The sequence below is a fragment of the Pituophis catenifer genome, unplaced genomic scaffold, assembly GCF_029215685.1.
Source record: "Pituophis catenifer annectens isolate HBS135680 unplaced genomic scaffold, rPitCat1.0.hap2 SCAF_2, whole genome shotgun sequence".
NCBI classification, from domain to species: domain Eukaryota; kingdom Metazoa; phylum Chordata; class Lepidosauria; order Squamata; family Colubridae; genus Pituophis; species Pituophis catenifer.
Window position 1 is genome coordinate 243,513,458 of NW_027256882.1, and position 11,636 is coordinate 243,525,093.

At 38.4% G+C, this 11,636-nt stretch overlaps 1 protein-coding gene across 1 annotated transcript in view; it reads right to left on the reverse strand.

Moving 5' to 3' along the window:
- The window catches only part of HSD17B4 (hydroxysteroid 17-beta dehydrogenase 4), a 67,036-nt gene extending 55,898 nt beyond the window's left edge, over positions 1-11,138 (reverse strand). Inside the window, exons 1-2 of the mRNA XM_070935713.1 lie at positions 11,044-11,138; positions 7,760-7,813 (exon numbers count right to left, since the gene is read on the reverse strand). Coding sequence (XP_070791814.1) covers positions 7,760-7,813; positions 11,044-11,101 — 112 coding nt within the window. The 5' untranslated portion in view covers positions 11,102-11,138. The remainder of the gene's footprint in view (positions 1-7,759; positions 7,814-11,043) is intronic.
- Between the last annotated feature and the right edge of the window lie 498 nt (positions 11,139-11,636).

Sequence of the window (11,636 nt, forward strand, 5' to 3'; positions counted from 1 at the left end):
TTAGTCACAAGGAATTGAGCTTGATTCAAGTGGGTCTTTATGTTTTAATTGGCAGTATATTTGAAGGGAACTGGTTTTGGGGGAAACTGACTTAAAAATCAGCAATTTTAAATTTCCAGCATTACCTTTTTATTTCAACTAGATCTTGCATTTTTAAAAAAAATTGCCTTCATTTTCTTTGCTAACTATTCTACCTTTTGCTTCCAATTAGGTACAGACTATCCATGACATGAGAGCTAGTTTGGTAAAGTGATTAAAGCATCAGACTAGAACTCAGGATACTCTGAGTTCTAGTTCTGCCTAAGCACAAAGCCAATTGGGAGACCTTGGGCCAGTCACTAACTTTCTTTTACCCCTAGGAAGCAGGCAATGGCAAGCTACCCATGTTTCCCCTAAAATAAAACCGGGTCTTATTTTCTTTTGGACACCAAAATAAGCACTAGGGCTTATTTTTTTTGGGGGGTGTCATTTTTTCCATGTATGGCAGGCCCACTTCTTCTACTTGCTCGCGGTGGGGCAGGAGGCAGCACGGTGTGCCAGTGCCACCACCGCGTGGCAGGGGGTGGTGGAGCTGCACCATGCATACTGCACCGGCTTACCTCAGGGCTCCCGCAGCCAGGCCACCCATACACCATCACCTGCCTACAGCACCAGCACACTGCTCGACCTCCTGCTCTGTTGCAACCAAGGCAGGTATCAGGGTATGGATGGCATGGCTACGGGGGGCCCTGAGGTAAGCTCTACCACCCTCTTGGCTGTAGCACCACAAACAACCAGATGGAATGGGCAAGCAAATGGCTGTGCAGGCTCTTAAATAGGGCTTATTTGGGGGTAGGGTTTATATTAGGTGCACACATAAAAACCATGCTAAGGTCTTATTTTTGGGATAGGTCTTATTTTCAGGGAAACAGGGTATTTCTTAAATATTGCCAAGAAAACTGCAGGAATAAGACCAGAAAGTTACCAGGAGTCAGCACTGACTACAAACACTGTAGTCTACATTGTAAGCCGCCCTGAGTCTCCGGAGAAGGGCGGCATATAAATCAAATTAAAAAAAAACAAAAAAACCCCCACAAAATATAGTCATGAAATAGAGAGAGATATACAATACTTGTTCTGCTATTTTATACTTTGGTTTCTTTTTTTAATTATTCATTCTGCTTTGGCTTATGTTTATACCCAGGCATTATCAAGATGCAGGTAGGTCCAGCTCCTCTGAAGAGACAAGCCTCTCACTTCTCACTAAAGGGATGGGGGGGGGAACGTGAACCGATGTACTGAACTATCCATATATAACAAGTTTCCCAGTTTAAACCAAAGGTATTCATCCAGGTGCTTATATTTCACCTTAGCGGATTTCTTAACTAATCTTGTTAACGAAAAAGTTCACTTTCACTCTTGCTCATTCTAGAGAGACCTGATTCTCACAAAAGCAAAATAGTAAACAAAGTTGCTCATAGGCCAATACAAAATTCATGAAAGCTACTGAGAAAAAAAAAATAGCTTCATACAAATTGGATTTTTATTCAAAAAGACTGTTTGCATTCAGTGTTTCTGGCTGTTGTGACTCCGACCCCCCGAGCCCGTCTTATTGGAGGGAGAAGGCTCCGAAAGTGAAGGAGAGGAGTTGGCAAGGCCTCCCTCTCCAGGACCCTCCTCTCTGGCAATGCCTCAGGTGTCTTCCGCAGGAGAAGAGATAGGCCAGGAGCCAGGCATTTCCGAGCAGCCGCAGTTAGACAGCGACGGACATAAGTCTTGGCTGGATCCCCGACAGCGTTGGAAGGACAAGCGCATGCAGCAGAGAAGGAGGCGTGCCAGAGATTAAGCTGAGTCACTGGACCATATACCCCACAGGGGATAAAAGGGGGTGTGGTGGCCATTCAGGCTTTGTGATGGAAAAAACTGAAAGCTAGCAAGTCATTCTGTATTTCTGGAACTTTTTTATATGCTCTGCTTAGACTGATTTTTTGGACTGGATTTGACTATTCTTTGGCTTTTGTGGACTTTGATGTCGGAGGAGATAAACCTCCCTTTGTAAGTAAAAACTACTGGCAAGCAGCCACTGGGTTGCTGCCAATTCTGTTATCAAAGGAAAGTCTTGTCTGTTGGTTTATTTTAACTCTTGGTCGACTGCTGGTGTGCGTGTGTGAGACGGGGACAGAACACCGGCAAGGATTCTGATTCCACTTAAAATTATCCTGCTTATATTTATAGTCATATGCTGAATACAGCAGCTATATAAAACATTCAATCATAAATATTTAATGTTATGGTTATTTCAGTAACAGAAATGGAAAAATTCTTTTTCCCATTATTTAAAATATGGTTTTAAATTCTAAATACTTCTAAATAATTATTACGCTACCCAATTCCTATTAACTCCCGATAATTCTGGACATTTTACAGATTGTTAAAAATATCTAAAAAGAAGGAAACAACAAAATCTATCCAACTTGGAGTTTTGTTGCTATAAAACACTTGAGTACAAAATGATAAAGGCTGGTTCCAGCCCCTTTTAATAATTTTCTGTAGAGCAATGTTGGCAATGCTGCTGACTGGAGAATTCTGGAAGTTGAAGTCCACACACCTTATGCTTGCTGAGGTTGATAAATACCAAGAAAAAAAAACAAAAAATTTGAAACACCTGTTAACACAAATCAAAACTTAGTGTAAAGAGGTGATTCAGTCAAAATTGCTAAGACAACCAAGACTGGATCATACAGATTTGCAAGCTGAAACTGGGGGCACAAAGCCTAAGTCAAGATTTTAGCATAATTCAGCGTGTTCGTTGCCTGCACTGATCAACAAAAGAATATTCTAAAACAGTGTTTCCTAATCTTGATCACCTTAAGATGCGCTGACTTCAATTCCCAGAATTCCCCAGAAAACCGTGTTGGGCTCTGTACATCTTCAGACAGCTAAGATAAGGAAACGCTGTTCTACAAGATGGTACAGGTCTGGTAAATTCAAAAACTCCTTTCTTGTTTATACAGGTAGTCCTCGACTTACGACCACAATTTGAGCCCAAAATTTCTGTTGCTAAGCAAGACAGGTGTTAAATGAGTTTTGCCCCATTCTATGATCTTTCTTGCCAAAGTTGTTAAGTGAATCACTGCAGATGTTAAATTAGTAACACGGCTGTTAAGCGAATCTGGCTTCCCCATTGATTTTGCTTGTCAGATGGTCACAAAAGGTGATTCCTGGAATTATCATGAATATGAGTCAGTTATCAAGCGTCCAAATTTTAATCATGTGACAATGGGGATCCTGCAACGGTCATAAGGATGAAAAACGGTCATAACTCATTTTTTTCAGTGCTGTTGTATCTGTGAACGGTCGCTAAGTGAACTGTTGTAATTTGAGGACTACTTGTATTTGTATCAAGAAATATGAAGTCTCCTGGTTCGGAGGTAATTAAAAATTTGGAAAACTTCAGCTCCATATATTAATTCAACTCATTAACCAAGACATTTAAAGTCATGGCAAAATTCCGATCCCCTCATATTTCCTAGCCTAATATCCTATCCTTTGATTTAATAGCTCAGTAGGTCCATTTTAGACAGTTGTTCAAACATAAAATAGAATTCAAAGTGAACTCCAAATAGAACTGAATTTGGCTGAAATCTAAAGCCTTGGAAAAACAAAAAGGAAACTTAGAGTTTGTGTGAGTATGTGGATGTGGCAAAACATCCCCCCCCATCCACAAGTCTTGTTTCTATCTCATTGCAGGGTTGTGTTGGGAAAAAAACAAACAAAACAAGCAAAATCAATTCCTCACTTTTCTCCCTCTAATCCCCCTTCCCTGCCAACCACTCAAGTCAGGATGTTTGGGAAAGACTGCTTTGGGAAAAGGGGGCAGAGGTGGGAAGAAGGAACAATGTGCCCCAGCCAACTTACTCCCATCAGATGAGTGTTACCTTGTCCAAAATCTGAGAAGGATCCCTACCCTTTAAGCTTTTGGAGGATTGTGAAGCTAAATTGGGGGTTGAGTGGTAGGCTGTTTGGTGTGGCACCTGTAAAAGGGGGGGGGGGGGAGGTATTCTAATTTTTATAGTTTTTAATGAATTGTTGTGAGCTGTCTAGATCGTGATGTGAGATAGGCAGCAATATAAATCCTGCAAATAAATAAGTAAATACGGACCTGGAAGATCCACAACTGCCAAAAATATTTTTTATACATCATAAGGGTGTGCTTATTTGCTTGTTTGTATTTTCCTACTTTTCATCAACAATAATCTGACATTTAGCTAAATTGGCAGAAGTGATAACTTCTTACTAGAGGGTGAGACAACGCATGCCAAATGGAAGACAAAACATGATTTCCTCTTTCCTTTGAGAACTGCCAATGCCATTTCTATTACTGGGCACAACTGGAAATAATTTTCAGGCATAACATAATTGCCTCTTATGAGTAGAAGAATCCTGCCAAGGGATTTAACATTTTAAACTTATTCAACAACCAAACCAAATAGTCTTGTAAATAATGAAAAAAGCTGTCAGATAGGCAGTCAAAATAAAATGGTGAAAAAGCAGTTCTTTTGCAGAAAGAGGTTATTTTATTTAGTTAGTTAACTGGTTAGCTAAGCTAGCTTAATGACATGCCATGAAAATACTTTTTCATTTTTCATTCACTGGAGACTTTTGTATCAAAGAATGAAAAACCTTTAAAGTTGAAGTCCTTGGGCTAATAAAGTAATCCTCAGAGAACCTTCATAACAATTGGAGTTTCAGTTTGGCAATCTTGCTCTAAATAACAAAATGTATAAATGTACTTTTTTCACATTGATTTCTCAATGACCTGCTGAAGATCAACTACATATTCCCTGCATTCCTCACTTTCTGCTCTTTAAAAGGGTGAAGGAGGAAATAATCAGAAACTGGTCAAATAACTTTCCAGGCACACTTATAAAGTAATCCCCCTGTAAGTTTGGGTTCATTTTTGCGACCTCTCTATTTCTATATGGGAACAACAATACATTCTTCCAATCAGAGCCACGTAAGTGAAACACATACATTTTTAATATTTTTCCCATTTAATACCTTCAAAATCTGTGTCTCATCATTTAATTTGTGTGTGTGTGTGTGTGTGTGTGTGTGTGTGTGTGTGTGTAAATATACATGATTTACTTTTCATCAGTATTTGGAAATTTAAAACCTCTATTACCAACAAATTTAGTCCCAAATTATTTTTAAATGAACCAAGGTATACAGCCTTGCAAATCAGCAATTAAGCAGGGGTGCTTAATTTAATTTCCGTTACTGAATCCGTGAATTAGGTTCATCATCGCATTCTGTGGTAAGCACATTGGGCTAAATTAGGCTGCCAGTCTAATAATCTTTTCCATTACTGCTAAGCTGAAATTCAAAAGATAACCCTATTAGTTAGTGGCTGAACTATCCAGCCAGAATGTAATAGTCTGCCATTCATTCGAAGTACCAGGTAATTTCAAGATATCATAATAATTATTTTTTAAGTGGAAGCTGGGATCAGACATTGCTAAATCCAGATGGTCAAAGTGCCTACTAATCCCAGATCTCTTTATTCAGAAACAATTCTCCCTGAGTTCAGTAACACATATTTCCCAGTTAGAACATTAGTGTTAATGTTGAAAAAGTACAGGGAATTACAAACACGTCACTAAAAGCAGGTTTATGTATTTGTAGGAATTTTAATAAACTGAGGGTTACTGACATTCATTCTTTTATAAAAATTTTTTAAAAAATCATTAATAATACAACTCAGATAGTTGTCATCAACAATTCTACTCTGTCAGCTGAGTAGAAGCTAAAAACTAAAAGATTACTCCCTATAGCGCAACCTGGGAGAAAAAGTTAAAAGATACTTTGGATTTTCTTGATCGAAGTCCAGAAATACTTGTTAAAAATTCAAAGATCACAAGTAATACCTGTGAAACTACATAGCCTACATTGGACAAAGACCTTAGTGATATATTCTTTTTTCAAAATAATACAACTAAGTGTAAAACTTTTTTAAAAAATCAGTGTTATTATTCAACTCTTGTTGAATTCAACTATTCTTCAAGAGTTACTATTTAAACACACAATTCTAAATTGAAATCAAAGAAGAAAAATCTAATTTAGCTTCTTGGCCATTATCTACTTGAACAGGACCAGGGTTGAAAGATTATGAATGTGGAGAACCGATAATAATCTGAAAATGCTTTGTCCCACTCAAAAGCATTCAGATTGAAAGCAATACTAGTTTTTCACAGACTAATAATGAATATGAGAAAGTCAAAAACTGACAGTTATTTTATTCCAAAGTATAATATTCTCTGTGGCTAGTTTGTGTCTGGGATCTAGCCGGCAAGTTGGAATGTTACCTAAATTTCTTAAAACTGTATGTTTGCATTATAAAATGTCTTGCCAGCTCCAGCTGAATAAACTATTATACAAGAGATTTTGTTCTTTGTTCCCAAAATGAGTATAATTTTTAAGATTTGGCTTTGCCAGATTTTCCGACATGATTCCAATTTACTAGACACTCTAAACTCATTATTGAGTTACATCAGAAAATGGACTTTGTAACATTTGCTATTGTAACAGTTAACATCTATTAACTCTGGACAAAACTAATGTAATCAGTGTACAAATATCTATCTGCAGTAATTCATTCCTTAATTTCTTAATAAGCTTTGAAGTACTTGTTGCAAAGGAGAGCTACCAATAAAAATGAATGCCAAATATCCAAATTAATCTCTTAAATTTCACAATGTTATCTGTGTAGGCTAGTGTTGTACACATGATTTAGAAATGGTCATCTAAGGCATTTCAGAAAGCATAATAATACTAAATTAACTTGTTCTTATGGAACTATACATTCCCTAACCACTAGCTACCACTATAACTTAGCATTATGTTCCCCATAAATAAATAGCTGTACTGGGTAAAATGGCATATCAATAGTATCCTAATGTACTAAGTGTTGTGACACTCACTGACAAACCTCGTGTTGTGGCCCGTCAGCGGCCTGTGCAGATTGTAGCTGATTCCGACAACGAGGAGCTGGTGTGGTGCTGCGCCAGCAGCCTGTGCAGCTGGCGCTTGAGTTGGACAGTGAGGAGGCTGGAGAAGATGTGGTGCCAGAGGCAGGGATTCAGCCAGGGCCTTCAGAACCTCCAGAAGTTCCTTTAAGTGAAGAGGACGAAGAGGAGGAGCCTCTTCTCAATGCACGGTTGCGCAGAGCTGCCAAAAGGCAGGAGTGGCTCCTCAGGAGGAGGTCTCCTCGAGAGTAAGGCTTGGGGCTAATTGGCCACTCCCTTAGCCTATTTAAGGAGGAACGCCGATTGCAGCAAGCTGTAGGGAACAACTTTAGTTCACTCTCCTTCGTGTCTGGATTCTCTGCAAAATTTCTTCTGGGCTTTCTACCAACCCTACTAAGACTGTGATTACCTTATCTTAGAATTCTTGTAGGCTATTAAGACAGTTTATTAACAGCCTTTGGTTGAAAAAGACTGAGTTATTTGAGTAAAATAAGCTTTGTATAGATTTTGTGTGTGCTGCATTCTTTGGGGTCCGTAGCTGGGGCAGAACACCTTGGATCTTCATTACCATGGCACATAATTTTTTTAGAAGGAATTTCAGTGGAAAAGCAAAAAAGAAGAAGAAGAAGAAGAAGAAATTGAAGAGTAAAGAAAATAATTTTATTTTTAAAAAGGTGAAGATGACTAAAACAACTTTCACTTTAAAACACAATTATGGATTCAACAGTTACTGGCAGAAGAAAAAAAATACTTACCAACCACAGCAGCTCCTCTTTCAGCAAAAGCCAATGCATATGCTCTGCCCAGTCCTAGCATAAAGAAAAAAAATAAGTAAAGTCTTTTATAACCTGACAGTTTTAAAAAAAAACACACACACAGGACGTCAACATCAAAGGAGATAATTATATACTGTATTTCCCCCAAAATAAGATGCGGTCTTACATTTTTTTGCCAACAAAAAAGGCATCAGGTCTTGTTTTGGGGGGGGAAGGGGGGGTCTTACACTGACTCATCTTGCAGCGGCAGCACCAACACCCCCACACAGCAGGAGCCTGCAGCCGGCTTGCCGCCGCTTGCATGCATCACCACTGGCTTCAGTTTCGCTGTCAGAAGCCTTCTGCAGCCGATAAAAGAGCTCTTGATTGATCTGGAGCTCTGTTATCAGCTGCAGAGGGCTTTCCAGAAGGGCCTCTGACAGCAAAATGTAGCCCTGGGAGAGACACTCAATCCGGACCTCATTTCTTGGCTGCAGAGGGCTTTCTGGAAGGGCCTCTGACAGTGAAACAGAGGCTGGGGGCGATGTGCACAAGCGGTGGCAAACAGCTACAGAAGAAGTGGGCTGGCAAGGCAAAGCAGGTATTGGGGTATGCGAGGCTGTTAAGTAGGGTAGCTCCACCCCCCTCATACTTTAATTTTTACCCATACACCTCGTCCCACCCACTGCACCTCAGAATGGGCAGGGTCTTAATTATGGCTTATTTGGGGGGGTAGGGTTTATATTGGGTGTATGTGTAAAAATCAAGCTAGGACTTACTTTTGGGGTAGGTCGTATTTTCAGGGAAACATGATACTTAAAAGCAAAATGTTGTATTGTTCTTAGATATCTGAGTATCTGATGCATCAGGTTAAATAGAAAAATACTCAGTCCTGATGACATGTGATCTAGACCAGTGTGGTTCAATCTTGGCAACTTTAAGATGCATAGACTTCAATACCCACAATTTTCCAGCAGCATTTTTTAAAAGTTATCAAGGTTAAGAAACATTGTTGTAGAATCAATTGGGAATTCCAAATAGGCCACCAGAGAAGAAACTTTTTGAAAAGGCAACAAACTGCTCAGTATGCAGCAGATTAGTACAATTCAATTAAGCCACCAAACTTTAGAAGGTATTCTCCCCTTTATATGTCCAAAGACATATAAATTTTCCACTAAAGAAAAGAAAATTGTTTTGCTGCATGAGCTGCATGATACTACTGTAATTTTGTAAGGTTTTTTTTTTAAAAAAAGTTTGACATGTGAGAAAATTATTTAAAGTTCTTTTCAGTACTAAACAGAAAAAGATACATATGAACTGAAATATTTTCACATAGTGTCCTTTTCTTGAATTTCCTCCTGAGATCGTTCTTGAGGCTGTCTTCACCACTCAGATAAAATTATTGTGAAGATAAACTGGCTGCGCAGTTCTCATATCCACAGCATTTAGAAACTAAAATCAAATTTTCAAACTGAAGCAAGATTGATAATTAAGTTTCTTTACATAGGCAATTTCTGATCTGAATATATCGAAGAATATATCATTTTCAAGCAGAATGATTCAATATCCTTTTTAATGAAAAATGCAAAATAATTATGCTGACAAGGTATCAATTCCTCTTTGATTATTGTATTTCTTTAGCAAACTTCAGCTGAGATCTTGATGGTTCCAACTTAAAAGAAAAGTAGGGGGGTTGTACTTTTTATCATAGCTACAGAAATACACAATTAAGTAGCCTCTTTCCTCTCCTTAATTGTAGTTAAGGCCACTGATGGATTCTGTTTCTAAATGTGAGCAAAGTTAACAACTCAATGAATTAATTAACTGATGATTTCATAATCAAAACAAGTTTGTTTTGGACAGAATGACTCTAACCTTGTACTATGAACAGTTTCAGTGTATTATATCTGTCAGTGCAATTCTCTACATATTGCTCAAAAGTCCCATTAAATTTTCTGTCACTCCCTCACTTCACTATATTTAGAATTGTAATTTCATTTTGTTTTATATACAATATGCATTAACTATACTTAATAACCTACAAGTAGAACAGATTTTCCTTTTATTCCAGCTCTCCAAAGATCTTAAATTTTTTCTGGAGACCTGAAAGAGCTGGTTTGGGGTATTTGGGCATGTGTAGAGATTGAAGTCCCAAATCCTTACTAAAATGGTGTACCTGGACATCTGATATTGTGTGGATCAAACAGCCTGCCAATCTCACCCAGTTCCCCCCACCCCTAATTTCAGTAATGTTTCCATATTCTTGGCTAAATTTCCATCAAATTCAAATATGTAGTGGTATTTCTTCCATTTAATTTTAAAATACTTTCCACTGTTCAATGGGGAAAGAGAATCCGATGGGTGATTATATTATACTGAACATCAACACCAACAATCAGAATCCATCTTATGCTAAAGTATTAATAGATTGTTAATTAGCCTCTGTCTCCTAAAGTCTGTTTTCCATAACTTAAAAGACAAAATGTGTATAAGTAATGCCATTAAAACAAAAAATCACAATCAGCAAATGAATTGCTAATGGAGAAAGACTGCTACAAAAAATATCTTATTCGGCAAAACTAGTTTGACAAGTCAATGGTGAGTAAAAATTATCACATAATTTATCTTTGTTATACCTGTTTGGTATCAAGCTTCTTTATCTCTGAATAGCCAGTAAAGCTTTAAAACTAACTATTCAATCTCTGCCTAGCTAAAACTAGGAATATTTTACAGACATTTTAAAAAATGGAGAGGATTTTTTTTTACTATTCTTGAATCAGTTCTAATACTATATGTACATATGGTTTTTAGAGTTAGTATACTAAAGAAAAATGGATTCAAAGGGACTAGATCACGTCATTTTGAATTATGATTTGAGTGCATGAATTATTAGAGTTAGTTCACAGAATTCAGGTGGGTTACGTGGGAAATATCCCAACTTCCAGGCTCAACCCAGAAAGTAAAAACAATTATGTGAACAGGTATTATTAGGTTGAAGATTTAAACAAAGAATCGTCACCACTAAATAAACGAGTTTCTTTCTGGAGAGAAAACAGGCTGCACTTACAAAGGTCTATCATTGGATCTACTTAAAAGTAAATTCCGGAGAGGCATGGACAAAATTATAAACTCGGCTTCATTTAAAAGGGCGGTTTCGTCCTTAAGGAGAAATGCAAACAAGAATACAAGAAAGCTGCAAAGATCTTCTTGCAGCCTATTTACAATCAAGCACCCTAGCAAGGAAACCTCCGGACAATCAACAGTCATCGTGATCCACCACTTACCTCCCCCAGCACCGGTCACCAGAACTACCCGCCCGTCAAATCTCAAGGGAGAAGACATCCTGCGTCCGATCAACGCAAAATGAGCCTTTCGTGGAGTCCTGCCGGACTAAAGGGACAGAATACGGGCAAAGGGCACGGGGGAATGCGCACGCGCGCAATGGCTTGCTGCATCCTGGGAAACGTAGTTTTCTTATTCACTCTCGGCTGCTGTGTTAGGTGGATTTAATTTAATAATTATTGCGGTACATGATCCCACTCCCGCCCACCTCCCAATAGTTTCACCATAGCAGCCTCCCCAATCGGAGTAGAGCCATTGTGTAATGGGAATAAGGATAATTACAGGGCGTGTTACGGGTAGTTAAATTGTTAGAAGAAATATGCTTCTGGGTTCAGCTCCAAGTGGGGAAAAAGACACTGGAAACATGGAGACTGCTTGGAAAGATGGTTTAATGGTGGACAGGATCACATGGTTTGAGTTCCTGAACAGAAAAGGGCAGAGATGCTGCCCTTTTTATGCCCTCTCTGGCTTGAACTTCCTGGGGCCCCCGAAAGAGTATCCATGTCTCAACCAGGGAAATATAATATTCTGTCTT